The sequence below is a fragment of the Ornithorhynchus anatinus genome, chromosome 8, assembly GCF_004115215.2.
Source record: "Ornithorhynchus anatinus isolate Pmale09 chromosome 8, mOrnAna1.pri.v4, whole genome shotgun sequence".
Taxonomy (NCBI): Eukaryota; Metazoa; Chordata; class Mammalia; order Monotremata; family Ornithorhynchidae; genus Ornithorhynchus; species Ornithorhynchus anatinus.
Window position 1 is genome coordinate 20,412,839 of NC_041735.1, and position 27,387 is coordinate 20,440,225.

The following is a 27,387-nucleotide window of genomic DNA, read 5'->3' on the forward strand; positions in this document are numbered from 1 at the left end:
AGAATTGGGTCATCTTAGCTTGAAATTGTGTGCGGTGCTTGGCCACACCACAGAAGATTTTGGTTTTGAGTGATTGATGCAAGATAGAGCCAGACACTAGGGAGCTGGCTAAATATTCAAGAGCATGCCTACCTACTGTGACTGAAGTATAATAAAACTGAAGTCAAACAGAATTTTACATCTGTCCAACAGAGCCCCCAGATAATATTAACTATCAAACACTATCCAATTCTCTCCTTTCATTGGATTCTGGGGCCATCTTCAGGACTCTATTCGCCACACTTCAAGTTCTGCCTTCTCAACCAGGAAAAGGTGGGCAGCTGGTGTTCCCTGCGGGAATAATTCTGAGCAACCAATTCACATATATTAGAAAAAAAATGACTCGGGATTGGGAATGTCAGGCGATGCCCCAGATCAAAGTATTCCTACAATTGAGTAAGATTGTTGCCTCAAAAGTTCTCCATCCAGAAATCCCCAAACCAATGGTCTGAATCCTGATTGTATTTATAGGTCTCTGAGGGGCTTTTTGTCCTTGTAATATAACATCTTAGAGCTACAAACACCTTAAAGCTACAAGTGATAAAACATCAACATTTCTACAGTACTTGGAGACAAGTCCAAAAAGATAAAATTCCACAAGCTGTTTTTCCCCCCATAGGAATGATTTATTGACAAATTACCTAATATTCCGTTGTAATGGGGAAGAGATCAATTCCCATCCCTGCATCTATCTTCTCTCTGTTCCCCCGTCTGACATTTTAAGCCACAAGTAATAAAACTCAGTAAAATGATAGTTACACGGCATGCTTCCTACTACATCTGCCTCAATGTTGCATCAAATGCAACCTCTAAAGGGGTGTTTGGATTGATAAGAAGATTCAAATGTACCAGAACTTGCTTCTTTAGAGCAGGGAAAGCATTAAGGCTCAACAAAATGAGGTCACCTTATACTAGAGGGACTAATCCTTCAGTCAGTGAGTTTGATATGCATTCAAGTGAACCTAAAGATTTCAGTCCCACTGCTGAGAGCCTTCATGCTAGGCATAGCAACAAGATGCTGCCAGGTAATGTCATTCTGAAAAGGGGAAAAAAAAAGATATCTCCTGAGAAATGTTGATATCATGTTCAAAAGATACTGGACAAAGTCCCTTCCAGTTGTGAAATTCATTCCAGCCTGATCCAAGAGAGGTCTAGCCTGCCTTTCCATTACATCTAGAATAAATGTTCTGTAAACTATGGCAGGGTCAGACTCACTGCCCAATAGTATAAAATCATTTAGAACTATTCATAATCAGAAGAGCCCATATGACAGAGGATGGAGGTGGGTTGCTCTTATCTCATCCATGGCCAAGTGTTGTTTAAAACCAGGGTTTATCCTTCTCTAATCTGGCAGAGCTGTCCCTACCTTCAGAGGCCCTTAAGCCACTTTGCCCAAAGCAGTAACCGGATAAAAGCTGATGTAGCAACAAGCCAGAGAACGGAGAAGCAAGTTTTATACACTCAAGCAGAGTGAGTTAAATAAACATACCAACCAGCACAGGCATGCTGCCACAAAGGTTAAATGCAAAACTCCACACAGTGCTCAAAACCCAGGTCCAGAATACTTATTTTTCTCTAGATATAAAAAGATTACAAACAAGTAAAGCATAAGGCGATGTAAGGCTTGCATTTCAGCTTGAGTTCAAGATAATATTATTTGGATATGAGGCTAACGCTGTTTTGTTTAGCTTTGATACTTGAAAAATCCACTGCATTTTAAAAAATAAAGACTTTAGTTTTGTTAAAGCTAGAGCATTAGTGTAATAATTAGGCAGCTGCTAAATTGAGTTTCCTTTCTGGGGGAAATGGACAGTTTCACATTTTGACCACTTTGAAATAAGAAGAGACCAGTCAGAACCTTCCAGGTGACTTTGAATTCTTAAGACTATGGGGGGTTGAGGAAGGAATGCAAGTTTTCAAATGAGGATTCTTCCGGAATTGCCCCCTTTCTTGTTCCCAAACAGAAAAATCATCCATTTGGACACAGTGGAGTTTCTACATTTTTCCAAATGGGAGTTCGAATTTTGGCTCAACTGGCCCCTTCGGGAACCAAGATAAAAGCCTTGTCCATTTCAAAGTGCCCCCGGAAAGGATAGCACAGTGATACATTTCATCTATAAACTTTAGTGTAAAATATCTGTGTACAAAACTTTGTGTTCTCTACTCTACTTGAATCCAGCAATGTCTATGCTCTGATGGGTGTAGTTTCTCAAAACTGGACTCTATCCACTTCCTTGATTTTTTTTTTTTTGATTTTTTTTTTTTGTGGAGTTGCTATTGTGACAACTGGAGGAGGCTCTTGCACTCAGTGTGCAGCAGGGTAAAGTCACAGAGAGGAGTTAGAAAGAAACGTTGTCCTGCAGGGGCTTGTCACCAGTTCCTGTTGGAGAGTGGAGGTTGTCGCTGTCATTCTCCCTGCCACCCACGACTTTGGACTGTAAAAAGAGACACAAGAGAGAGCGACAAAGGACATTAAATATGACTGAATGGACAATCAAAGGAATTAAATAATGAAAGATACAGCAATCATATTTATTGAGGGCTTAGTTTGTGCAGAGCACTGTACTAAAGCTCTTGGGAGAGTACAATATAATAAAGTTGTAGACACTTTCCCTGCCCACAATGAGCTTACATAAAGCCAATTATCAAAACTAATGGAGAGGAATGCTGGTTCAGCTAACAAAAAGAAAAAAATATATAATTAGGTTTCATCCTCTCAGACTAGGGCACAGTCCATTTTGCTCGGTTATCCCAACTTTTTATTTTGGTTATTTGTGTTAACCTAACTTCAAATAACTAGTTTTTACGATACTGGCATCCAAGTAATCAGCCAATAAAAGATAGGAACAAGGCATACGTCTAGCACATTTGAGATATGCATGAATACAGTCAATAAATGCTCTGTAAATGATGCAGCAGGGCTAGTAGAAAGAGCATGGGCCTGAGAGTCAGAAGGCCTAGGTTCTAATCCCGACTGCCAATTATTTGCTGTATGAGCATGGGTAAATCACTTAACTTCTCTGGGCCTCAGTTTCCTCAACTCTAAAATGGGAATTATATACCTGTTTTCCCTCCTACTGAGACTGTGAGCCCTATGTGGGACAGGGACCATGTTAACCTGATTAACTTGTATCTACCCCAGTACTTAAAACAGTGCTTGTTGACATATAGTGAGCTCTTTAAAAATTCAAGTGTTATCATTATTAACAACAATAATAATGATAGCCAGGAAAATTTAGGAGAAGAGTCAAAACCATCATTACCTTTATAGTCCCAACTCGATCTTCAAAAGACTTGAAGGTTGCAGAGTTCCTTTACATGACAGGGAGAGAAAGGGGAAGAGAAATCTGAATTAAGGAGTAATTATATGTGAGTGTTTTGGAGATGCACTGGAAAGATATGACTGCCAAGAGTAAGAGTACAAGAGCAGAAACATGACCAACAATGACACTAGCAAATATCCATCTAAAAGAGCCTTTTATTTCCTAATTATACAGATAAGATGCCTTTTAAAACAATTTAAAAATGAATACCCTAATGTGGTGCCCAGAAAAAAACCAGGCTCCTTATAATGCCTCACATTTGAGGAGGTCATGATCTCTAATGGAGGCTATTCCAGCTTACAGCTGCAGAAGTTTGAACTGCTGAGTTTGCAGTAATATAGAAGCGGAAACACTGATAGGGATGCAAGTGGCAAATCACGAGAACTGGAACCACTTCCTTCACACAGTTTCTTAGGCCTAGAGTCTGAGGACCAGGGCTTAGCCATTATTCTTAGCGGGATAATCCTCACCATTGCATGCCGGGATGCTGGCAGTGTGGGGGTGTAGCTATCAAAAGTAACCAAAGTTTTTCTTTTGATGGGAACTGCAACAGAAAGGGCTGCTATATGAAAAACCAAGTTTATTTCTCCTTTATATTCAGTTTGAATATATTCTTGGCCCTAATCTCTGCAGTGTAATTTAAAGAGAATGGAAATCTAAAATTAGCCTAATAGACCCAGTTTAATCTATAGTCTGTAGTGGATTTCTTAGGTGATGGAGAGGAGTGGGGTGGTAAGGAAAACAAAACAAAACCCAGAGCTTCTGCTGGTAAATAGGGAAACAGAGAAAAGGGCAGAGACAGAGAATATGCCACCGTTCCAACTCTTTCATGGAGACCCTCTTTCATAAAAATATTGCCATTCCCCACTAAGCCAGACCATGTGCAATACGATGTATACACAGCCTCCAAGGAAATGGTTTAAGAGTGTGAAAACTTGTGAATGTGGAATCCATGTCCATTTTATTGGTGGCTGTGTTTCTTTAATATGAAAATAGGAGCTTACTGAGTGCTAAAGAGCTCGATATCTAATGAGGAATACACCTCCAATGTCTTTCAGCAGGAAACTAAGTAGCAAAGTCTCTTTGGCTCCTGAAATGTTCCCCAGTTTGAAACAGAAAGGCTCCCAATTAAAAGTAGTAATGTAATCTAAAGAAATTATGTAAGGTTTACTAGTTCTGTAAACCTAGTTCTGTAAACCGATTAGACTGCAAGCCCGTCAAACGGCAGGGACTGTCTCTATCTGTTGCCGACTTGTTCATCCCAAGCGCTTAGTACAGTGCTCTGCACATAGTAAGCGCTCAATAAATACTATTGAATGAATAGTTCTTCTATATCTACCAAAAGAGAGAGAGAGATCCTGGATGAATCTAACAGGAATGGGTATGATGCTTTAGGTGTGAGAGACTATTTACCCAGCTTGACAAAGCAGGTGACTGGAGTCTGGGCTCCTTAGGGACCTTTTTAAAGTACAAAATTGCAGCACAATTTCGCAGGAGAAAAATTTCTCTGGAGAGCTCATTAGGAATGTCTTACTCAACCACTACTCGAGATATTTCCAGAACCTGTGCAAGAAAAATCACACTTTGGCTTGAGATTTCAAGAGATAAAGGAGTAGTGAGAAGTGGTGCGGAGGTTAGAAAATCGATGTCCTGTGATAAACATCATTGGAAAATAAACTCTGTGGCTGGATCCCAGCCCCCTTTTTACATACTCTCTACATAGAAACCCATACTCTTTGTGGCTTGCTAAGATCATTTATACATTACCTCATGGCTGGCATACTTATTGAATGACGGATGGAGTAACTGCTACTTGGAAGCATTGTTAAGACCAGAAAAGGAAGCAAAGGTTAATATCGCAATTCAGACAGAAATGAAAAATTTCTAGCATTCATTCATGGTTATTTTAAACTTTGGTTCACGTACAAAAAAAAGTCTTTCCAAAAGGAGCATTTAAGGGAAAGTGTTGCCCATCACCCAATTCAACAGTTTGCTAGCTGCCAAACTATCTGGCTTCCTGCTAAGATGACAAAGATCTGACATTTCAATCTTTTCTTTCCCTACCACCTTTCCTAAGAGTCCTCTGGGGTTCCTTTGGCTGGTATATTGCACCACAACTCAGAAAGTCTAGAAGATGTTGATCACATTATGAAGAGTTGAAATATTTACGACTGCCCATATTTCATGGTGCAACAACCTAACATTCTTAAACAGTTCACAGCAATTTAAATGAAGTTCTTGAAAAAGATAAAAAGGACCATGCTAGGTACTTAAAGTTAGTTTCAGCGTTTTCAATTCATCAGTGTTGTCGGATATAGCTTAGTTTAAAATGGTCTCACCTATTTAAGATGCTTTTTGTTGTTGTTGCTTGCTCCGACCTACTTGGCTTGCACAGAGCACAAAGTACTTTTGGTTTGGGGTTTTGCCCATTAATTTTTGATATAAGGTTTGCATGAAATAGTTACTCCCAGATCAGAGATGATTTAGAACTATGGGTTAAATTCAACAGATCCCTTCTTTAGCTCCAGTGTGGAAAGAGTGCCCAAATGCCTTGAACTAAATAAAACTAAAAACGAACATGGAAACAGGAATAAATGCTTCTTGGAAGAATGAAGAAAAATGAAAGAGTGGTTTAAAGAAGGAAGAGGATACCCCAAACTAGAGAATTTCAGTAACAAAGGTCAGTATGGTTCTTTCAAACAGAAATATTTTTTTAAGAGTCAGTGCATAGCCAGTACCTTGAAAATGATGCTCTATAATGAATGAGATGGATAGCATGCTATTTAAAGCTTTTCTGCAATGCCACTGGAGACTGCACGATCTGCTTGTGTCAGTATAAAAAGATCCAAACCTCCTTAGATATGCTCACTTAATTTAGGTAAAGACATACCAGTTGAACACAGCCTGCTCCAGGGACTCAAACTAAAATGTATCTGGCCTAAAATGAGATTTGAGTGGTAATTTAAAAGAGGAGGGGAAAAAAACACACACACATTAGACAAGCCTGTCAAGAATGATTACAGGTCAATAGCCACAAAATTGGTCACAGGGCTCATTTCTGACATTGCAGATTAAAGCTGTGAAATGTCATTCCTAAAACAATGTTAATAAAATTGTCTAAAGATGGTGCTGATGTATGAGAGAGAGAGAGTGCAGAGAGTGAGAGCAGAGGGGCAGAATCCAGACTCATTTGGGACTCAAACCCTCTGTTGCTGCCTCAGCCTTTAAAGAACAGGACTGAGTCAGAATCTCTGTCAGCTCTGCCCTGCACTGTTCCAGAGAAAGCCTGGTGTATGTTACGGTGTTCATGGAAGGTTAGTCTTACCTAAAGGAATATGAGAAGGGATGAGCCCTAAAAATTAAAAAAAAAATTGACAGCAAGAGAAAAGAGGAAATATAACATTAGGCTAGAGAATCAAGCTGCCTAAACTGTTCTCTCAAACCCCTTTTCCAGGAGAAATAACAACCTGGGAGTCATATACTCTGAACTTAAATACCTTTTGTGAGCCCTAATGCCTAAAAAGACTTCTGAAGAGGTGAAAAATGTAACTCTATGTAAACTAGTTACAACATTTTAGAGATGTTAAAGACAAGTTCCCCCAAACCTGTAAGCTTAAAGTGCTAGTATTGCTAAAGAAAGGCTCACAGCTCAGCCTGAAAATAAACTCGGTGCTACACTCAGGCCTTTAAAGGTACATCACGCTAAGAATGAAAGCACAGTTAGATATTCATGCAACAAACCCAATGCTTCATGAACCCAATTCACATTTAACAACTATTACAAGAGTTGTTTTCAAGGTGGTAAACTCTGCATTCATAACCTTTTCCTAGAACAGAGAAAAGTAAATGGAAAACTTGGGAGCTAACTGAAAACATTACAGTTTTTTTCCCCCCTCTCAAAGAGGTTGCGCTAAACTGCTTAGGAACCTCAGTCTATTAAACATATGCCTTCCTCATTACATGTGAAGATTTAGTTCTCCTTAAGGCTAAAATCCATTTTGAGATTGCTGTTGGTCTTTGTCAACTCAGTGTTCTTGCCACCCACTAAATGGACCCTAAGAGATACTGATAAGTTCTGTCACATAACCCTCCCTTTAATGCAGCCATCCTCAAATAATCTCTCTTGCACTACTTGAGACATGGAATCACCAGATTTCAATTAAAACCCAATCTAGTAGAACACTTGCCTAACTCGGCTTGCTATTCCACAGGTGCAGACATGTTGTGGGGTTGACTTGGCTTCAAACAGCCCTGGCCCCTTCTGCCTTCCCTATCTAGCTTCCCCATATACCTCCACAGAGTCCCAGGTCAACCATAGTTTCTTTTAGGAGTTGGCCGGACAGCCACATAAGGAATTCAGCTCTCTGGATGTGAGCAGCTTAGGCCACACTCCTCCTGTACCTTGGAGCTTCTCAGAGAAATCAGAGGAGCAGTGTAGTCTAGTGGATAGACCTTGGGCCTAGGAGTCAGAAGGACCTGGGTTCTAGTTCCAGCTCTGCCACTTGTCTGCCGTATGACTCTGGGCAAATCACTTAACATCTCTGTGCCTCAGTTACCTCATCAGTAAAATGGGGATCAAGACTGTGAGCCCCAGGTGGGACAGGGACTGTGTCCAACCCAATTATCTTGTACCTACCCTAGTGCTTAGCACAGTGCCTGTCACATTGTAAGTGCTTAACAAATAACCATTAAAAAAAAAAATCTCCCTGGCCAACTCACCTTCCCCATCCTCCCTAGTCGTTAAAGAAATGTTTCCATCAGACTTCTGAGTCTTGTTGGTGAGGCAGTGTGGCAGAGGTAGCCTATAATATGGATATTATTCCTGTTTCCTTATATCTCTATTAAAATGGGCCTTTTCTGTTTAGAACAAAAATTGATACCCTTCTTCTAAACCTGGCAGTCAAGGGGACCCTAACATACATGCCGTGATTTAAGGTAGGGTGCACAGTAGTGATCCAATCAGATAATCCAGATTCCCAAAAGCTGTTGTAGTTGATTTGCGAGTTTACATACCTAAACAGATGCGATTCTGCAATTGCTCTAAGCACTGGGAAAGTTCTAACTAAAACTGCATCCACCTAGAATGGTACCCTAGAACACTCAGAACCGACTGATTTGGGTTTAATCAGTTGCCATATTTATTGAGTGCTTATTGTGTGTAGAGCACTGTACTAAGTGCTTGGGAGAATACATTATAGAAGGTAATTCTAAAGAAAATTTAGATTAAAAAATTATTTTGATTACAAGTTTCCTCTTCTGGACTGAAGATTCTTGTGGGCAGGGATTGTGTCTACCAATTCTATTGTACTGTACATTCCCAAGGGCTGAGTCCAGGGCTTTGCATAAAGTAAGTATTCAATAAAAATACCACTGATTTATTGATTGGAAGGTACAAACTTTAGTTCTTTCATATACTGTAGCTTGAAAGAAAGACAGGAATTCAAAGAAATCAGTTTTAGTTCCAAAAACCCACTCTCTACTCTCTGACAAATGCTGGAATAAGGCAGAGGAAAAGTGATAGATTGGTAAAAAGAAAATATGAGAATATTTCACCTAATCACAGAAAGTCTGTTCACGGCAGGCAATTTGTAGCACTCTCTGTAATCTATGATCACATGCATTATAGTCAACAATGATTCATAGTGCTCGTAAGGGAACCAGGTCAGCAAGAGCCTATTCTCCTTCCGAAAATCACTGTGTCAAATCGACAACCTGGAATTTGCCTCCAGCAAGAGGGAAAAATATCAATTCTAACAGGAAAAGGGCATGGGTTAGTTCTGTTGCAACACTTGAATTTAGCACGAGTTCAAGAGGCTGCTGCCTAGTTTAAGCAATCCATAAAAGTCACACCTTTAAAAAAAATGCCCAGTTATTTAAGAGCTTTAAGGACTGGTAGGTAGCTTCTCAGAGGATCTCTTACTCAATTTCAGGAGAACCCTTCCAAAGGACTTGTAGAGAAAGCAAATCATGTTGCTTCGAAGTTTTTGGGCAGGATCTCTGACTCCAAGAATATTTCAGAGACATGAACAGAGTCATAATTCCAAGAGGCTATCTTCTGAAAATAGTAGCAAAGGTGTTAAAAAGGTTCCTACTTCTTCAAAAGTTGAAAAAAAAAGGTCACCTTTGGAGAGAAAGCTGGGAATCCGAAAGGTTCTACTGGAAAATTTAGTTATGGTTAGTGTACTTCACCCTCCAAAACCCCAGACCACCAGTCTTGTCAGAAGAGCCCAATTATGATAAGTGAGAAAATGATACTAGCAGCATGTGATCAGAGGTTACTGCCAATGCTTACCACCTGAATTCCACCACCAGGCAGGAGGATGAGTTCCAAAGAGGACTGCTGTGATGAGGGAACTGTCCAATCTAATTCCAGATGCAGTTTGTTACAGGATTTAAACAGCCAGGAGTTGAGTTTTGTTACAATTCTTAATGACTTTAGCATCAGCTCCCCTTTCTCAAAATACTGCATAACGGCTTCTTTACCCACAGGCAGTATGAAGGGGAGTAGGAGGTCTTTTTTTGCCCCTAAATACACCCTGATAAGCATACTGCCTCCCTAACCACCAAATGGAGCAGAAATCTTAATGATTTCAGCAATGGAATATTCCAATAGCACTGGGTGCTTTCATGAAGACCACTGTACTAGCCACTGTCGAACCCAGTTAATTCACATGACAACATATCCTGTTTTAGTTTTTCTGCTTTGGTAGAAAATGATGCAATACTGTTATGCAGCAGTTTCCTACTTGCCTGCCTGATTTATATGTTTGGACAGTTCTAAAGTAATATACCCAAAATAAGGAAGCTAAAAGTTTCAATACCCTAAGGAAAAAATACATTTAAAACTTCACAAGAAAGGATCAAATCTAAGATGCTGTGGTTAACCTTAAAAATACAAACCCTAACAAAGATACCGTGTTATCACCTTGTAGTCAATCGCACCAGAGTCCAAAGTCTTACACAGATCTTAAAATGTTATCATGAACTCAACTACCGATTTCTATGTCCCCTAATTTTCTGAGTCCAGCATGGTCTCCCTTGATGTAATCAAGGCTAACAAAATACAAAAAAACCCCCAAAAAACCCACCCCAAAACCCCACAAAAACAAAGAGGAAAATCTGAAGGGAAAATCCCACAGAGAAATAAAAAGCAACAATTATAAATGGTTTTCTGTACAATCTGAATTACATTATAGCTAAGAAGTGCACTTCATTGAGGGCATGGATTATGAGTATGAATGTTCTGTATTAGGGCCTCACAGCAAGACTCTTCAATTCAGAATCTAAATACGGGCAAGGGTCCACTATGGGATACATTATAGCTGCTTAAAATGGGCAGAACTGCCCTCATAGGCACCCCACTACCCCATGGCTACAAAGGAGTTCACAATGACAATCAACAGCACCTCATCGGTCCCCACAGCTTTAACTTCCACCACAGCTACTGCTGTGCTACAAAGAGAACAGGTAATGGCAGGGAGGGAAGCACATTAGTACCCACTGGGGCTGATCCACTCTTCAGAGAGAAATCGAGCCTCGGGTGTCCACTGAGCTTCCACAGTCCCAAATCCACAAGAACTTTAACCTGGCCCTGGTGGTGGAGAGCAAGGTCAGCTTGAATAATTGAAATTCCCAGCAGAACGGAGATAGCCTTTACTGGTGATTTGGTATGGCAACCACCTCTGAGGTCTACAAATGAAAACTTTCCAATGTCAAGACGAGACTTTTTCCTCTCCTTTTTTCACCCCCAAAGGTCACACTTCACTTTTAAGTCACAGTTGACCAAATGTGTATCTTTATATTTACCGCACTTTTTCTTTGAATGAACCTTTCTCTACTGGAACCCCAGGGCTGGAAAAGGCTAAGGGCCCACTGTGATGGGTTAATGATCCCTCAGCGTTCAAGGGAAATTGTGGGTGGAACTTACCTCATGTCACCAAATTTTCTACTGATAGCAGAGCCCACATTGGACAGAGCAGCTGAAGTCTTCTGCCCTGCTTGAGAGAGTGTTTCCTGAGTCTTCTTGTAACTAAACAGAAGAAAAACATGTTAAACACACCAGATATGGAAAGGGAACACCACCACCCAGTAAGCAGAGAGAAAAGCATTATAGCAAGTGGGAAAAAATGCCCAGAATCAGAAAAAGGTGCCCAGAAGGAGTAATTAAGACAGATTAATAGTGAACAGCATTGCTGCAACTGAAAACTGGTTTCTTTGATTTGGGTAGCCTAAGGGATTCAGTTTAAGGTGCCAATGAAAATGTCTTAGTGTTTTATTAGAAGGAAGTTTTTTTTTCCCCCAGCCTTCTAAGTTTATATCCCTAAAATGTGAGAGAAATTTTACAAAATTGATTTCACAAAAGTTAGTTAGTACCAACTCAGGGAAAGGAGTCAGAAAAATCCCTTCAGTTACCTTTGACCACACTTTTAAAAAATTTCATGAAATAAAAATTTTGCAAAACAATCTCCTCCTCATTCACTTTTGAGAAAAGAGCAGAAGGCAAGTGTGCCAAGTCCACTTTCTGCTATCGGTAGGACTTAAAATGGGTGAGATCTTCCTTGATTCACATTAACTTTGAAAGATTCTTTTTCAACGTCTTTATTTTCTTTTCGGAATGGAGTCCACACAGACGCAATAGATTTTTCTCATTTACAGTGCAAATTTCAAACCCTCCATTTGTCATGTATCATCTTGAATTTACAAATAGAATTTAAAATCTGTTTAGGTCTTGCCCTCCTCACCAGGCATAGCATATTACTCCACCCACCCATTACGTACGTGAAGGCTGTGACTATTCTCTGAATGAATAACCTAACAGGCAATTTAAAACAAGTTGATTATGACGAAACCCATTTGAAATATCATGAAAGCTGAAAAAGAGTTAATATTCCATGTGAGATTTACCCTCACTAGGGTAAATTAGAACTTTCAACCATCTCCCATTTTCCAACAGGTCACAATTAACATGAGAGAGCCCAATAATCTCCAGCACCCCGAAATCCAAGACAAAGTAACAATGAGAAACTAGAAACTATTCATATTTTTAATAAGACACAAGCCAGTCATACTCCTTAAGGCCTAAGGGTCCAAGTTAGAAGTGAGAGGAAAGCTTGAAGCCTTCATTCCATATTCACAGATTCTAATGTCAAATTATGAGAGAAATTTCATGCATTCTAGAAACTCTCCCATTCTTTGATTTTCATTCCAACAGAAGTAACTCATTCTGAGAGGATACATTAGAAAAGAGAGAGGCAAAACTGACTGCAATTACCCTGTAGCGATCACACTTTGGCTTTCATATTGCTTAGATTGTTCTGAGGCAGTACTGATCTCCCAACATTGTGCCTTAAAAGATGGTCACCTCACTCATGTAACTCATCCAAAAGCACTCACAAGGAGGTGCCTAACTTTACTAGTAAATTACCAAAAGAATAGGCAACGTCCAAGGTAACAAAATTCCACTTTCTATTCAGTACCACAACATCACTGAAATAAATTACACTAATTTATTTTTTTAAACCTGAAACCCTGATAATCATGAAGCCATCCAAAACAAGAGATTAATCAAATTTTCAAAGCCCTCCCAAGATCCCACCCCTTCACATAAACTTTACCCAATTAACTCCCAACACAACTTAGTTGTATCGACTCATCAGCCATCTTCAGTTCCCAATCACAGCAGTTGAGTAGGTTTTTGCAATGACATATTCAATTTTTCATTCCTATTACTCTATTTGTAAATAGGTTTATGCCTCTTCCTTCTCACCCCCTAACCCCTTAAAGTGTAAGAGCCAAACGAGAAGGGAATATATCTCTTCTTCTAGTGTGCCAAGTGCTTAGTTCAGTGGACTGCACCCAGTGGGCTCTCAAATATTATTTATACTACAGCGTTTGATTTTTGAACCACTTGTTCTTAACCTTCTGTTTGGTCAGGAAGCCAAATTTCACCACTAAACAATTTATCTTTAACACTGCAAAATGCACTTTGATCAAAGAAAAAATACTAAAATCCTGGAAGGAAATGACTAATAAGATTCCTATAATTCAGCACATAAACGTCCTCAGAATTCTCTTCCTCCCAAAACTCCAAGTCTGGGATGTTAACATAATATTTTCCTTGGTCAAGGAAAAGTTGTCCTATTTATTAAAAAAAAAAAAGGCAGCCCAATATCTACTAGAAGTGAAGAAACCCTGCTGAGGGAGAAACAATCCAAAAACCTGTTCTTATGCCTTGAAAATCAAAATATTTCCTTTTATGACTTGAATAATCATTGAACAAAAAGGTAAATAATCAAAATGAATACTTCAAACTTCACTCAGGACCAACACAGGGCATTTAATTAAAACATTAATTAAAACCCGAATTTTAAAAATCACTAATGATTAAACAAAAGCTGACTATGATGAATGCTCCACTAAATGTAAACATTCAATCCACATTAGAAGGAAACAAATCTTTACTTTTTTTTTGAAAGAATATATTATTATGTATCTTGGACATATTACTTTTAGTATGACCCCCCCCATGGCAATTTTTTAATCTGCAGTTTTTTTGTTGCATCCAATATAAACAACTTTATCTACCATTATCTACCTCAACAGTGAGCCAGTTCTAAACAGCCACCCCCGCACTGACAGGCATTTGATAATTCAAAGGCTCTTAGTACAGAACAGCAAGTTCCGTACCAAAATCTTCTTTGAAACCCTGGGGAGATGGTAGCAATAAACAGCCAAGGCTGGAGCTCAGTCCCAGATGAACCTGCCCCCCAGTTTCCACAACCCACATCTGGCAAAGAAAAAATAAGGGTGTCCTCCTCTTGCTGCATTTTTACTTATTTTGATGTTTTATTTTCTCCTAAATCCATCTCCACTTCTTTAATGAATTGGGTACAAAATTTTCCTGGGGTTAGCTTCTTCATATTTAAAGACCATGGCCTAGTGGAAAGAGCAAGGGCCTGGGAGCTGAAGGACCTGGGTTCTAATCCCAGCTCTACAGTTTGGGCAAGTCACAACTTGGACAACGTGGGTGACGTTAGGCAAGTCACCTAACTTCTCCATGCCTCGATTATCTCATCTGTAAAATGGGGATAAGATTATGAGCTTCATGTGGGCTATGGACTATGTCCAATCTGATTGGCCTTTATCTACCCCAGCACTTTAAACAGTGTGTGACACATAGTAGGCATTTAATGCCATAAAAAAAATGTCCATGAAATTGACCCATAGGTGCAGCTGTGGCTGAAGGGGCCAGAGTGAGCCTGATAGCCCCACCCTCAGCTTTACTGTTGTCCTAGCTTCTGCAGCACCTGGTGATTTGTGCCTTTGCATTTCTCATTATCTTCTTGAAGATCCACTCAAGATCCTGCTCCTTCTTGATTTGCGGTGCACCATGAGGATCTGTCACATTATGTTGTCTGAGGCTGGGCTTCACTGCATCCTTAAAATATTTCTTGAGAAGCAGTGTGGAATGGTGGAAAAAGCACGGGCCTGGCAGTCAGAGGACAAGGGTTCTCATTACAGCTCTGCCACTTTCCCGCTGTGTGATCTCAGTCAAGTCACTTAACTTCTCTTTTCCTCCATTTCCTCATCTATCAAATGGAAATTGAATACCAATTCTCAGTTCCCACTAACCTGAGTCTCCCTGTTGGACCAGGTCCAACCTTATATCTACCCCAGCGCTTAGTACGGTGCTTGGTACATAGTAAGAGCGTCACAAATACTACAGATTATTATTCCTTTGAACCCCCTGTTTTGGTTACTCCATTTCAGCTCATCATATGCAGTAGCTGTCTGGAGATTCTAATCTTTCTCTTGTCCCACTTGATAAAGTTGTGTTGGGGTGAAAGCTAGTTGACTAACTTCTTTCCAGCACTTCATCATTTGAGAATCTTTTGTTTCACTCGAAGGTGAATAAGATCTGTTAAATTATGCTGATGGGGCTGTTCAAAGACTCAATTACTGGCATTTACGATAAACTCAAGTCCTACAACCATATAAATGTCTGGACAAGATTACTGTTCCAAAACGTTTCATTTTAGTCTGAAGCTGATACCATGTGCCACTGCACTGGCTGAGGATCTCTTAAAGGATACGATGACCTTCTATATTCAGTTTTCTACCCCTTGTTTTAATCACTGCATAGGTACACAGGACAAGTGCCATATAAACACTACAATAGAAATCACCACTGCTGTCACAGTAAATGAAAATGGACAAGTTCTAGAGCTGATGATGCACCTATTGTGATACACAAGCACAGAGCGAACACACTGTTGAAAAAACTGACAAGTTAATCCTCTACATAGGAGCTTTGTGGAAATACCATCATCTACCAACACCATCATCTATGCACCCGAATCTGTGACCTTTGGGCATTCGATATCTGCCCCACTCTCAAGCTCACAGCACTGATATACATATCTCTAAATTACATATTATAAATTTTTGTTCTTAGTAATGTCTGTCTGCCCCTCTAGACTGCAAGCCCATTGTGGGCAGGGAACATGCCTGCCAACTCTGTTGTACTGGATTCTCCCAAGTGCTTAGTACAGTGCTCTGCACCTAGGCACTCAATAAATACCGCTGGTGTTCACAAAGAAAGGTGAAAGTTCAGACTGCGGCAACTATCACAGTACCTCACCGAGCTCCCATTCCTGGCAAGATTTTAACCAGAGCCCTTCAGAACCAGCTACTGAAAAAACAGTGCAAACCTGGTCCTACACAGTTTGCAATGTGGCTTCACACCATGGCATATCCCAGTGAACTTGATCTTCAGAACACAAACATAGGAGAAGTACATGGAAAAAAGCATGAGACACCATCTGGTGATGAGACTCTAGCGACTGCTCCACAATTTGGCTGCCCTGAAAACTTGATCAAGATTCTGAGACTGCTTACTGACAACATAGCTGATTGATTGAGAACAATAAGTGGGTACTCTTCTTCATCTATTCCCCATCACCAATGAGGTAGAGACAAGCTGAAGATTTTGTCTATTTCTAGTCAATCTATTCTACTCAACCATGCTAGAGGGTACAAACAATCCAGGAAACTCTTTCAACTCTTCGAACAGCTTTTGAGAATCACTGAAATTCCTAGAGACATTCAAGAAATGCAAATACTGTCAGACAACCAACCCCCATTTATTATCATCATAAAATTGTTAACATGCCGGGTTTTTAAGGATAAGTGTCCTAAAAACTTAGTTTTAGACATTCCAACTGAATCCTGGTCTTCAAGTTTGATTTTGTTTGAAAAAAAAAGACTTGACAACTTTTTAGATTCCATTCATATAGATAAGCTGCAGAGGTTTTTGAGAAGAAATCCAGACACAGTCCTATCTTTATTTTTCCTAACATGTAATGACCGAAGTTGGAAGATAGGAGGAAGATGGCAGGGGTGAGGGAGGGGGGACCATCCACTCAAAAATAACTCATGTTTCTCTAATGAAAAGCCTGAAAAGGGGATATATAACGCTGATGTATTGATTCTGAGATCTGTTCATTGGATTATTTCTGATTTCCATGTCCACTCAGTGATTGTCTTGTCTGTGCAAAGTACAAGGTGAGATTCTGGGTGACAAGGATCAAACCACCGACCAACTTGCTTCACACACTTCCTTACTACCAACGATCCAAACCAATTCAACTAGGGACTTTCATAGTTAGCATGGAAATGAGGCTAGAATGAATTCTAGACAGCAATCAGTTTATGAAAAGAACTACACTGATGTGACCATCAGTGGTTCTGAAGCATAGATTCCTTCATAGGAGTAATTTGAATCAAAAGAAGCAGTTAGCTGAAGGCAGAAACTGTTAGTTGCAATAAGATTTATTAAAAAACCCACAAGAATTAAAAAAAATTAAATTGTGCTAAATATTCAGACACTCACGCTTCTGATTGGGTTAATTTCTCATTCCAGTCCTCCAATGTGCTGCTTGCTGAAAGATAGCTACAAACATAGGGATGTTAGAAAAAAAGGTACCAACCCTTTTGACATCCACTTTCCCTCTATTCTTTAAGTCCAGTAACAGCTCTAGACATTGCAATACAATCTTTCTGCAGATTTTGAAAACTCAGTGCTGATACCAGGCAAGTTCCTCTTTTCAGGAGAGCCCTGACCAGTAGTAACTGCACACATCTCCACTCTCTTGGGTCTCTCTCCCCCTCTTTTGAACCCTACTGGAAGCATTATCTTCACAATTCTTCCCATCTGAGAGATACTGGAAATAAGTGTACAGTTTAGGGTGTCTGGAATTGTCACACGAAATACTGCTCCACCCCCCCAAAAAACACCTAAATATCTCAATTAGTCTTCTCCATGGATGTGATGCCCAAATTTGCAAAAATACATCAATCTTGGCAAATCATCCAGCAAAATCTCTAATCTTCCAGATAGCCCAAATCACTAACCAGTATACTTATATCAGCACACAATCTCATCTATCACAGTTTCATGAGTTCCTACATAGAGTGAGTACATTCACCACAATACTAGAATCTCTTCAGAGTTTTAACAACTTGAGCTTTCCATCTCTTGGCTCCTGTCAGATATGAGACAGAAATGAACTGGAGAAAATATGTTTTAGAAGACCAAGAATTAAGGTGAATTTTGAATAAAATGGCTTAGTTCCATTATTTAAGAGATAAAAATGTTTTGATCAGAGTATGCCAAAACAAGGTGAGTTCTCGGTATCATCGACCTGAATGATTCACAATGACAAAATATCAGAGAAAAGGCCAAACAGGATTTAAGTTTTAGATAGAAACTTTCTCCAAAATAGTCCTAGGGAAAGTCTGATTTCTTAGGGTAAAGGGAAATGAGAGGTCTATGAAAAGTTGAAGTGAAAGAATCGAGGGAGCGTGAGACAAGAGAGAGAGAGAAAATGGGTAAAAATCCACGGAGACCTTGGGGATGACGCTACCATTAGCAGGTAGTTCCAAGAAGATGGGTAAAATTAGCTTGATGCCTTTTGTGTGGTTGAGTTGCATTTAACTGTTAAGAATAATTGCCTCACTCCTGTGAGTTAAGAGTATTTCAGTAACTGTTTGATTGTTTTGTCAATTTCAAATACTGAAATAATTTTAAGACACTGACTCATTTGGTTACGGTATCTGAACTTACACAGGGTGTATGTACACACTAGTGGAAGAGATGAGATATATTTTTCCTTCCCAGGACATAAACCTTATCTTCAGGAAAGAAAATGGGGCACTTGGAATTCCTCTGCTCTCTCCAGTGCTTCTCTAAACAACCTTGAAGACAATAGTCACTTTGGGCCCATGTTTCTAAAACCTCATCCTGGGGCCAGAGTGGCCTGACTCAATGTCTCTTCCAAGAAAAACTACTGTGTTATGAACTGGAAGAAAGAGCTGATCCAAGGCAATTACAAAAAACATCACAGTAGCCTCATGCCAGATCTTTGACTGGCATATGTTCAACTGACATTCAGCCCATTCCTAGCAACTAGTTTTACATTGGATGAGGAAAAAAAAGTGTAGGAAGAAGAGAGGTTTCAGTAATACTAATTGAGCACATTTACACCTGGCATTCAAGATAAGCCTTGCCAGTAATTAATGTACTCTTTGGGGAAATCTCTTCCTAGTCACAAGAAAATACAGGCTGAATCGCTCCTGGGTTTCACCTAATAAAAATACACCCTACTGCGCCTTTCAAATTAAGTCTGCAGTCTGTATTTGTCCAACAACTATAGCAGAGAGAGCTTTTAACAACCTAGAGAGGATGCTCACTATTACGAATATTGAGACCCAAAGACAAAGAGGTATCAGCACAAAGACAGTCATAAAACTGAGGCCTCCAACCTCTCAACAGGATGCCATGATGATCATATTACTACCAAGAAATCAGTTGTACAAAAAATGGCAAATGCACAGTCAGACAAGGATCCTCAGTTAAACTGTTAAATCCTGAGTCAGGGAGCAATGCCAATTTCCTTTCCTCACACACGGGAGTTTCTGCCCATGTTCTCTGGCAATCAGAGAAGCACTTCCCTTCAAATCAAGAAATGGAAAAAATCCTTCAGAGAAAGTTTTAATGACCCTCCACTCCTTTCAAATAAAGTTAAACCAGATTTAAATCAAAATAAATGAAGATACCATTAAACTGGTGACAAGGCCTCAAAGATGCCTACCTAGAGAAACGTTCCACGGCCTGAATTAGAAACAACAGTAATAAATTATCAGCTTCTGGTAAATGCCCCACCCACAAGCTAACATTTAGCTGCATGACCATACGAGACTAATAATCCCTTGCAATTAATAATGAGCAACTTCAACTGTTACTCAAAGCCAACTTAACACCTGAACTGTTTAGGACCCATACATAACTACGGTCACAATTCTTCTGCAACAAAATGTTCTATGAAACCCCAGTTTTGGTGAATGTTTACATTAGTGAGGAGGAGTGATGGGAAAGTGAGCAGAATGGTGGTATACCAGTTGCCAGGATTTACATTCAGGAATTCCCACCACTTAAAAAAAAGAAAAAAATCCCCCCCAAATAGAGAACGTTGTACTATTCAAATGTCTCTTTGGCAAATCCTAGTCTAATGATTACCTGAGATCAGACTGCAGAATAGCAAAGCTAAATGAGATGTTAAGTGTGGACCGGTAACTGATAGGAGTTTCCTTCACCTATCCTGATGTGCTAGAGGTATCTGGACCTTTCCCTTTCCCTGGTGTTTCATTTAATTTTCCAGCTGAAACACTCAGAAAGGCTTCACTGCATGCTTTTACACAAATGCAACCACCTGCTAAAAGAGGATAGAAGGGCTGACAGGAAAGAATAAGGAGGAAGAGAGTGGTGCTGACTGGCCAGAGGAACTCACAGCTCAGACTGTGTCACTTTCTCATTCCACTCTCCAAGTTTCTCAGATGTTTTCACATAGCTAGAAACAAAAAGTCTGATGGTGAATTATTTAGAATGGAAAGGAATTACAACTCTGTAATTCTCAATTAAAATGTTTGTAATAATAATAATTATGGAACTGGTTAAGCGCTATGTGCCAAGCACTGTTATAAGTACTGGGGTAGATACAAGGTAATCAGGTTACCCCACTTGGGGCTCACAATTTTAATCATCTTTTTTCCAGATGAGGTAACAGAGGCACAGAGAAGTTAAGTGGCTTGCTCAAGGTTACACAGAAGGCAAGTGGAGGTGCCAGGATTAGAACCCACATCCTCTGACTCCCAAGCCCTTGCTCTTTCCACTAAGCCACACTCCTTCTGGTATGAAATGGCAGAAGCGAGGCACAGAGACTGTTGGCAAAAATTTCATACTCACAGTTTAGAACAAGGATCGTCATGTCCAACTGTCCCATGTATTCTCAATTAATAGCTCAGGACATTTTATACTCGATTATTTACGCCCTGGAGCGTTCCTTTATTTAAGACATGGCCCACAGCCACAGATAGATGAGAAAACTCATATGTAAAACTCAGGTGAACTAGCAAGTCCTTTTTCAATTACAGTGGGGTAATCCCTATCCATCCTTGCAAATAAGCATCATTATACAATCTAGCCTTGAGATAACAAGAGGAGTGGGGAAGGGAAATCGCAAACCACATCACTGGACCTCACATGACTTGAACACTGAAATTTCTTCGCAAAAACCCGGCTGCTTTGTGTTGGAGTGATGTCTATGAACTGTAACTCAATCTGTCTTTCAGCAGGGATGTAGCCTCTAAATAGAAGCCACTGTGTGGTTTTTTTAAAAACCGTTATTTTCCCACCTACCTCCAAATGGATAGGGACAGAAATGGAGAACCCTCAAGAGTGAGTTCTATAATGGAAAGTTAGCTGTGCCGTTTCCCAACCCCTACGCTTCATCAAAATTTGCAACTCCTCAAATGAACCAGCGTCTTAGTCTGAGAGACAAAAATAGACATCTTTGGTAGAAGACTAGAATAGTGATTGGGTTGGAGATTCCAAACTTGGGTGACTAAGCTCTTAAAACAAGGGCATGTCTTCAAAGAACAGAACACTATATTACGTGCACGGCCAAAGAAGGTTAGTGTCTGCTAGTGAGCAGAGGGGTACCCTTAAATTTAGCCTCCTAGAAGCCATTTAGCCTTTGGATCCTACTTGAAAAATTTATACAGTGAGCTAGCACTTCCTCAGTACAGATACAGCTCCATGACAATTCCAGATAGAATTAAAATTTAATTTCCTTTAAAAATAAAACACTAAGACAGGGTGCATTTTACCTATTTCCTCCCTCGTGTTTGGCCCGAGAATTTACAAGCTTTCTCTCCAATAACAAGACACACGGAACTTGGATTTCGGGAATGGTTGTCTAATAAATGTGCAGCTCCATTTATAAGGATAACTGGGAACACCTACGCATTGGAGACTTGAACATCATGCCAGCTCTTTGACAGATTCTGCTTTAGACCATCCAATGGGGTCAAGCCCAGCTTTCTCTTCAGTTCTCCACAGTGTCTCTCTTTGGCCGCAAGGACTTGGCGTAACGTCACAATCTCCTCTTCCACCTACAAAAAGCAAGCAGTTGTCACACTTAGTGGTTACTGCTGCAGAAGGTATTTTACGTCATTATGCCTAAAACCAGAAGAGGTTCAAGAATTGAGCAAGAACTGACTTCACACCAGGGCTCTGGGGAATTATAGGACTTTCTGATAACAAAATATGCATTTGTGAGAGTTAAGCCTGTAATAAACATAAAACTCTAAAGCAGTGGGACTTTTGGAAGGGTCTTTTGATGTATTCTTTTAATCACCTATATAAAGCATAGAGTTTCCAATTCCAATTGCAGGAAGCAACATCAACATATTCAGATTAAAGGCAAATGTGACCATTTATTTATATTAATGTCTGTTTCCCCCTCTAGACTGTAAGCTCGTCGTGGGCAGGGGATATAACTACCAACTCTGCTGTACTGTATCCTCCCAAGTGCTTAATACAGAGGCCTGTACATGGTAAGCACTCAACAAATATACACAGCAGTAGGCACTTCAGAGAGTACAATAAAATTAGTACATTGGAAACTCCTTGAGAGTAGAAATCATATCTAATGGGTACGGCAGACACTAAAATAAATTACAGACAGTGGGAAGAAGGAAACGGGGACATACACAAGAGTTTGTGCTTAATAGAATATGTAGGATTTGTGCATACATGCTATGGGAAATAGAGGGTACTTACAGATTTAGGTGGCATTGAAGTGCCAGTTGTGGGGATGTAAACTGGGGAGATTAGATTAATTGCAGAAAGACCTCCTTGGAGGCTATCTCCAGAAAGATGAAAAGCACTACCTTGGGTTTAGAGATCAAGTTTAAACAGTTCAATTGCAAATGTGTCCCTCGTTTCCCCCCATAGTAACACTGCCAGGAATTGAAACAACTCAAATTTGTTTTAGTTATTTGGATTTTGCTTCTTCAAGACCTGGACACTGAGTAACACCTAGTCCTCAATAGGAAAGAAACTTCCCAAGTAGATAACTGTTCAAATGGCAAAGAGAAACTAAGCTTCATGTTATTATTCAAAGCCTTCACTTGGCAATCAAATTTGCTATTTAGACATTTTGCCATTGTTCTGATTCTTAAAAGAAGTCAGGATGTACATGAGTCATGGTCAGTAGGAAACAGTGTTCAAACCAACAAGAATGCTAAAACAACAGTATTAATAATCGTAATCATAATTGTAATCTGTTGATAATCGTGCTCAATACTTTAGGCAACACTTTACCTGAATTTCTCATTCAATCATAATTCTAACGATAGGAAAAAAGTTCCTACTAAAAGGCCCAAAACTGAAAGTTTTGCAGGGTACCAATACATGCTTCAAAAAGGAATGAATAGTATTACACACCAATCCCAAAGAGTCATGATAAAACAAAAGGCAGATCACAAACGAAATTACAACAGTAAAATGCAGAGCCTAATTATCTCCCAGTAATCTAGGACAGCATTTAAAGTGACATTAGGAATAAAAGATCTCCTTCCACCTATCAGTCCACCATGGTGGCTCTTTGGTTTTCTAACCAACTATTCTGAATCATAGTGCCAAGCTGCAGTTCCTTTTTTACCTCTAAATCTTCTCTAACCTCTCCCCAACAAAGAAGAGTTGCTGCGGGGCACAGTTGCTACTCTTTTAAGCAATAGGCAACCGGATACTCTGTGGGGTAAAGTGCATTTTGCTTGTCCATTGCATCACTGTGGTCTGTTAAATGGGATTCACAAGGTCAGGATAAGATTCAGCCCTTAAAGAAAAAAAATATCATAGCAGCTGTTTGTGGCTCCGACTCTGTGTTTGGCTCCGAGCTAAAATTGGTCATTAAATAAGTTTCAGAATGCTTGCCCAAATGTTTAGTTAGGCTATTTCTCCAGGGCCTGGGATATCAAAATTTTCAGCAGTAAAGTTTGAATAAGTCAAAAGCAATGCAATGGAAGTACTGTATCATACTTCAAGGGCACCGATTCTAACTGTAGTCTTGGGATGGAAACCAATACTACTAGTAAAGCAAATAACAGTTTTAAACATTGTTGAGTACAATCAAACAGGGATCTTGTCATCCTCAGCCTCTTAGTTTTTAAAAGTCAATGAAAGGAAGTGTTTTGACCATGCTCTTTGGTATACCGGTTTATCTCAACCCCAGACTCAATTCCTAAAGAGTAGATAAGGGCTCATCCTTCGAGGACATTTTTTTTTTAAACGGTAATATTACCAATTGGTAACCGTTCTTAAGTAGAATCCCTGTTCTGCTAGACTTACTTTGCACAAATACAGAAAGCTCCAACCAGATATATATGGATAGAAGGAGCAAACAAAGCAAGACTATATTACCTTAGTGAGCTCAGATCTCAGCTCTTCCTCTTCTGCTTCAGTCAGCCCCTCAGGAGCAGGAGTCTTGGGAGGAGCAGCTGGGCTCACCGGGGCATTTACGACAAAGTCCAACAGACCTCGGTTATTTGAGTTCAGGTTGATATCTGTCACAAACACGGATCAAATTGTACAAGTCACATAAGCGGATTCACATCTCCATAAAGTCTATTAGTACGGAAAGGAAAAGGAGAACCATGTTAGGGTGACTAGATAAGAGGGAAGTAAACTGTAAAATCCAAGCAGAATGTCTTCTTTATATAATGGGGCGGGGGGGAGGAGACAGTCTGAGGACAAAGAGTCAACAACTCTTGTTTACTGAAGTGCATTTTTCATACCTATGAGTACTTGAAAAACCTTCACTCACCCTTTAATCCCACCTGTCAAAATTATACCCCTGGAGGCAGTAAACCCTCAAAAGATAAACATGCCAAGTTCTAACACATTTTGCATGTATTGCTGTTTCTTTCATGAAAGAACCTAATATGGCAGGAGCATTCCCACCTTCAAATTCTGTTCAATGGTACTGCCATACTGAGTTACATAAAAGCACCTGCCCCATGAGTTTCTGCACAGATGTACCATCATCTTGCAAGGTGCCTAACAATATTAAGTCCTACTATCCAAGACATCATGTCAAGCCCTATATTCAGGGACCCTGCTGGCCTTAAGTTGGTTAATATTGTCTTCAATCAATCATTCGCATTTATTGAGTGCTTACTCTGTGCAGAGCGCTGCACTAAGTGCTTGGGAGAATCTTCCTATTTCTTTTCAATCCCCAAGATAATAATAATAATAATGATGATGATGGCACTTGTTAAGTGCTTACTATGTGCCAAGCACTGTTCTAAGCACTGGGGGGATACAAGGTCATCAGGTTGTCCCCATTTTATAGATGAGGGAACTGAGGCTCAGAGAAGTTAAGTGACTTGCCCAAAGTCACACAGCTGACAAGTGGCGGAGCCGGGATTAAAACCCACGACCTCTGACTTCCAAGCCTGGGCTTTTTCCAGTGAGCCACGCTGCTTCTCTTAATGTAGACATTATTCATCTACTCTGTATTATCCAGGCATACACATATGCTCCCGAGAGTCCTGCAAGGGCTTGGCCCATAGAATGAACTACTAAGAGGCCACCTGGACTCTGGACAGGATGGTTGTGGCATGTCTCCTGAGTCAGACTCAATGGAGGCATCATCAGGACCGGCACAGCCTGGGAACACACACCTGCACAGGAGAATCCCTGCAGATGCTCAATAGTGAAATGGGCCAAATACAATTTCTAGTAACCTCAGTGGGCCAAATAGGCTCCTGAGCACAACAGAAGCTCATCTTGTCTTCACTCTTTTCATGGGTGACTCGAGTCACCCATGAAAAATAAGTTGGGACCAACCAGGCCTATAGGGTATGGAGAAGTATGGGACACCAGCACCTTAGGTTGGGAGTGAGAGGGAAGGGGGAGATAACTTCTTGCCCTGACTTGCCCACTCTCTCTTCAAGATGAGCAGGTTAGCTTTACGTAGTCTCTCACTGGAATATAAAACACGCGTCAACCTGAGCAGGCAGAGAGAGTCAGGCTACTTCAGTACCACATTGTTTTTGCTAACAGTTCTTACAAATTTATCATAATACCAGTTCTTCCCTCCTTCACTGGCACACATGCAGTTCTCCACATTTTTTCTTTAAAGTCTATCAACTGCTAAAGTATGGCACCTAAATAAGCTCCTTTTACTTTCAAACTAATTCAGAAGCAGCTGTTTGACTTGGATTCTCTTCACTAACCACTTTCATCTACTGGCATGTAAGAAGTGCCCTGTCCCAGCCTAAAGCAAGCACCATAAAAATCTGGGATCGGATACAAACCTTTTTCTGTCAGCTTCATTTTAGGAAGCAAACCTCTTGGAAGGAATGCAGCATTGGACACGGTAGAATGCAAACCTTCTCCTATAAATACTTGTGGAATAGCTACCAGTCAGGAGCACCAACATACAGTGTTAACAGTAACATAACTACCCCCCATTAGACTGTGAGCCCGCCACTGGGCAGGGATTGTCTCTATCTGTTGCCGAACTGTACATTCCCAGCGCTTAGTACAGTGCTCTGCACACAGTAAGCGCTCAATAAATACTACTGAATGAATGAATAAATGAATATACCCATTGCATATTCTCTAGTTACCGTTCCACATATGTAATGAAATTTAAAGCTATTCTGAAATTACCCAGCCTTGCAAGTTCTCATCCCTGGATCAGCAATACCACTTCAAAGTTAAAGAGAAGCAGCTACCCCAAACTGATTCTGAGGCAAATTGCAGAAGCAAGCCCTGGTGTGCTGGGCTCCCAGTTATGTGACTTCCATTAGGTAACTCGCAGGAATACTGGCTGCAACCACAGGGCCAGGAGTGTATACTACAGGGGCCATGTATACTACAGAGGCCATGGGTGGGGGAGAAAGGTGAAGAGGAATGATTAGTAATGTGCTTACTGAGTATCAAGAACAACCTGGGTGTCTTCCCAAATACAATCAGCTCCTGCAAAGAGGGTGCACCTAGACCACTCCCCAAACCCCACCCTGGGACAAACCCCCAGGAAAGCATAAATCCGAGGAGTAAGTAGAGCAAAGTACCTCTTAAGCAACTGGCTTAGGGCCCTGGGAAGGAGGAGAAGGCAGGGGAAAGGGGGAAGTAAGGGCCTGGCTGGGGAGAAAGGACTCAAAGAGTCCAAGAGGACACCTCCAGTTCATTCTAGGTGCAAGGGGGAGAAAGAGGGAAATCCGGGAAGCGGATGCTGAGAGAGTGAAGCACCACTGCAGTGTAAATTCTCTTTGGGCAGGGATATGTGGGCCCACCAACTCTACTGCACTGTACTCTCCCAAGCACTTATTATGAGCCTGGGAGTCAGACGGATGTGGGTTCTAATCCTGGCTCCACCACATGTCTGCTGTGTGACCTCAGGCAAGTCACTTCACTTCTCTGGGCCTCAGTTTCCCCCCTCTAAAACAATGCCAGTCCCATGTGGAACGGGGACTGGATCCAACTTGATCAACATATCTTCCCCAGCACTTTGAACAGTGCTGGGTACACAGTAAGCACTGAACAAGTACCACAGTGCCCCTCTAGACTGTGAGCTTGTTGTGGACAGGGACTGTCTCTCTTTACTGCTGTATCGTA

At 40.5% G+C, this 27,387-nt stretch overlaps 1 protein-coding gene across 7 annotated transcripts in view; it reads right to left on the reverse strand.

Moving 5' to 3' along the window:
- Positions 1–641: 641 nt before the first annotated feature.
- The window catches only part of TPD52L2 (TPD52 like 2), a 29,768-nt gene continuing 3,022 nt past the window's right edge, over positions 642–27,387 (reverse strand). For 2 of the 7 annotated variants that reach the window (XM_007668768.4, XM_039912863.1), the window contains exons 2-10: positions 24,184–24,326; positions 21,724–21,872; positions 20,210–20,269; positions 17,254–17,313; positions 11,290–11,391; positions 6,688–6,714; positions 5,130–5,171; positions 3,303–3,351; positions 642–2,474 (exon numbers count right to left, since the gene is read on the reverse strand). In XM_007668768.4, coding sequence (XP_007666958.1) covers positions 2,379–2,474; positions 3,303–3,351; positions 5,130–5,171; positions 6,688–6,714; positions 11,290–11,391; positions 17,254–17,313; positions 20,210–20,269; positions 21,724–21,872; positions 24,184–24,326 — 728 coding nt within the window. In that variant the 3' untranslated portion in view covers positions 642–2,378. The remainder of the gene's footprint in view (positions 2,475–3,302; positions 3,352–5,129; positions 5,172–6,687; positions 6,715–11,289; positions 11,392–17,253; positions 17,314–20,209; positions 20,270–21,723; positions 21,873–24,183; positions 24,327–27,387) is intronic. The other 5 variants (XM_001507992.5, XM_007668776.4, XM_007668777.4 and 2 more) reach the window with 5 other exon arrangements.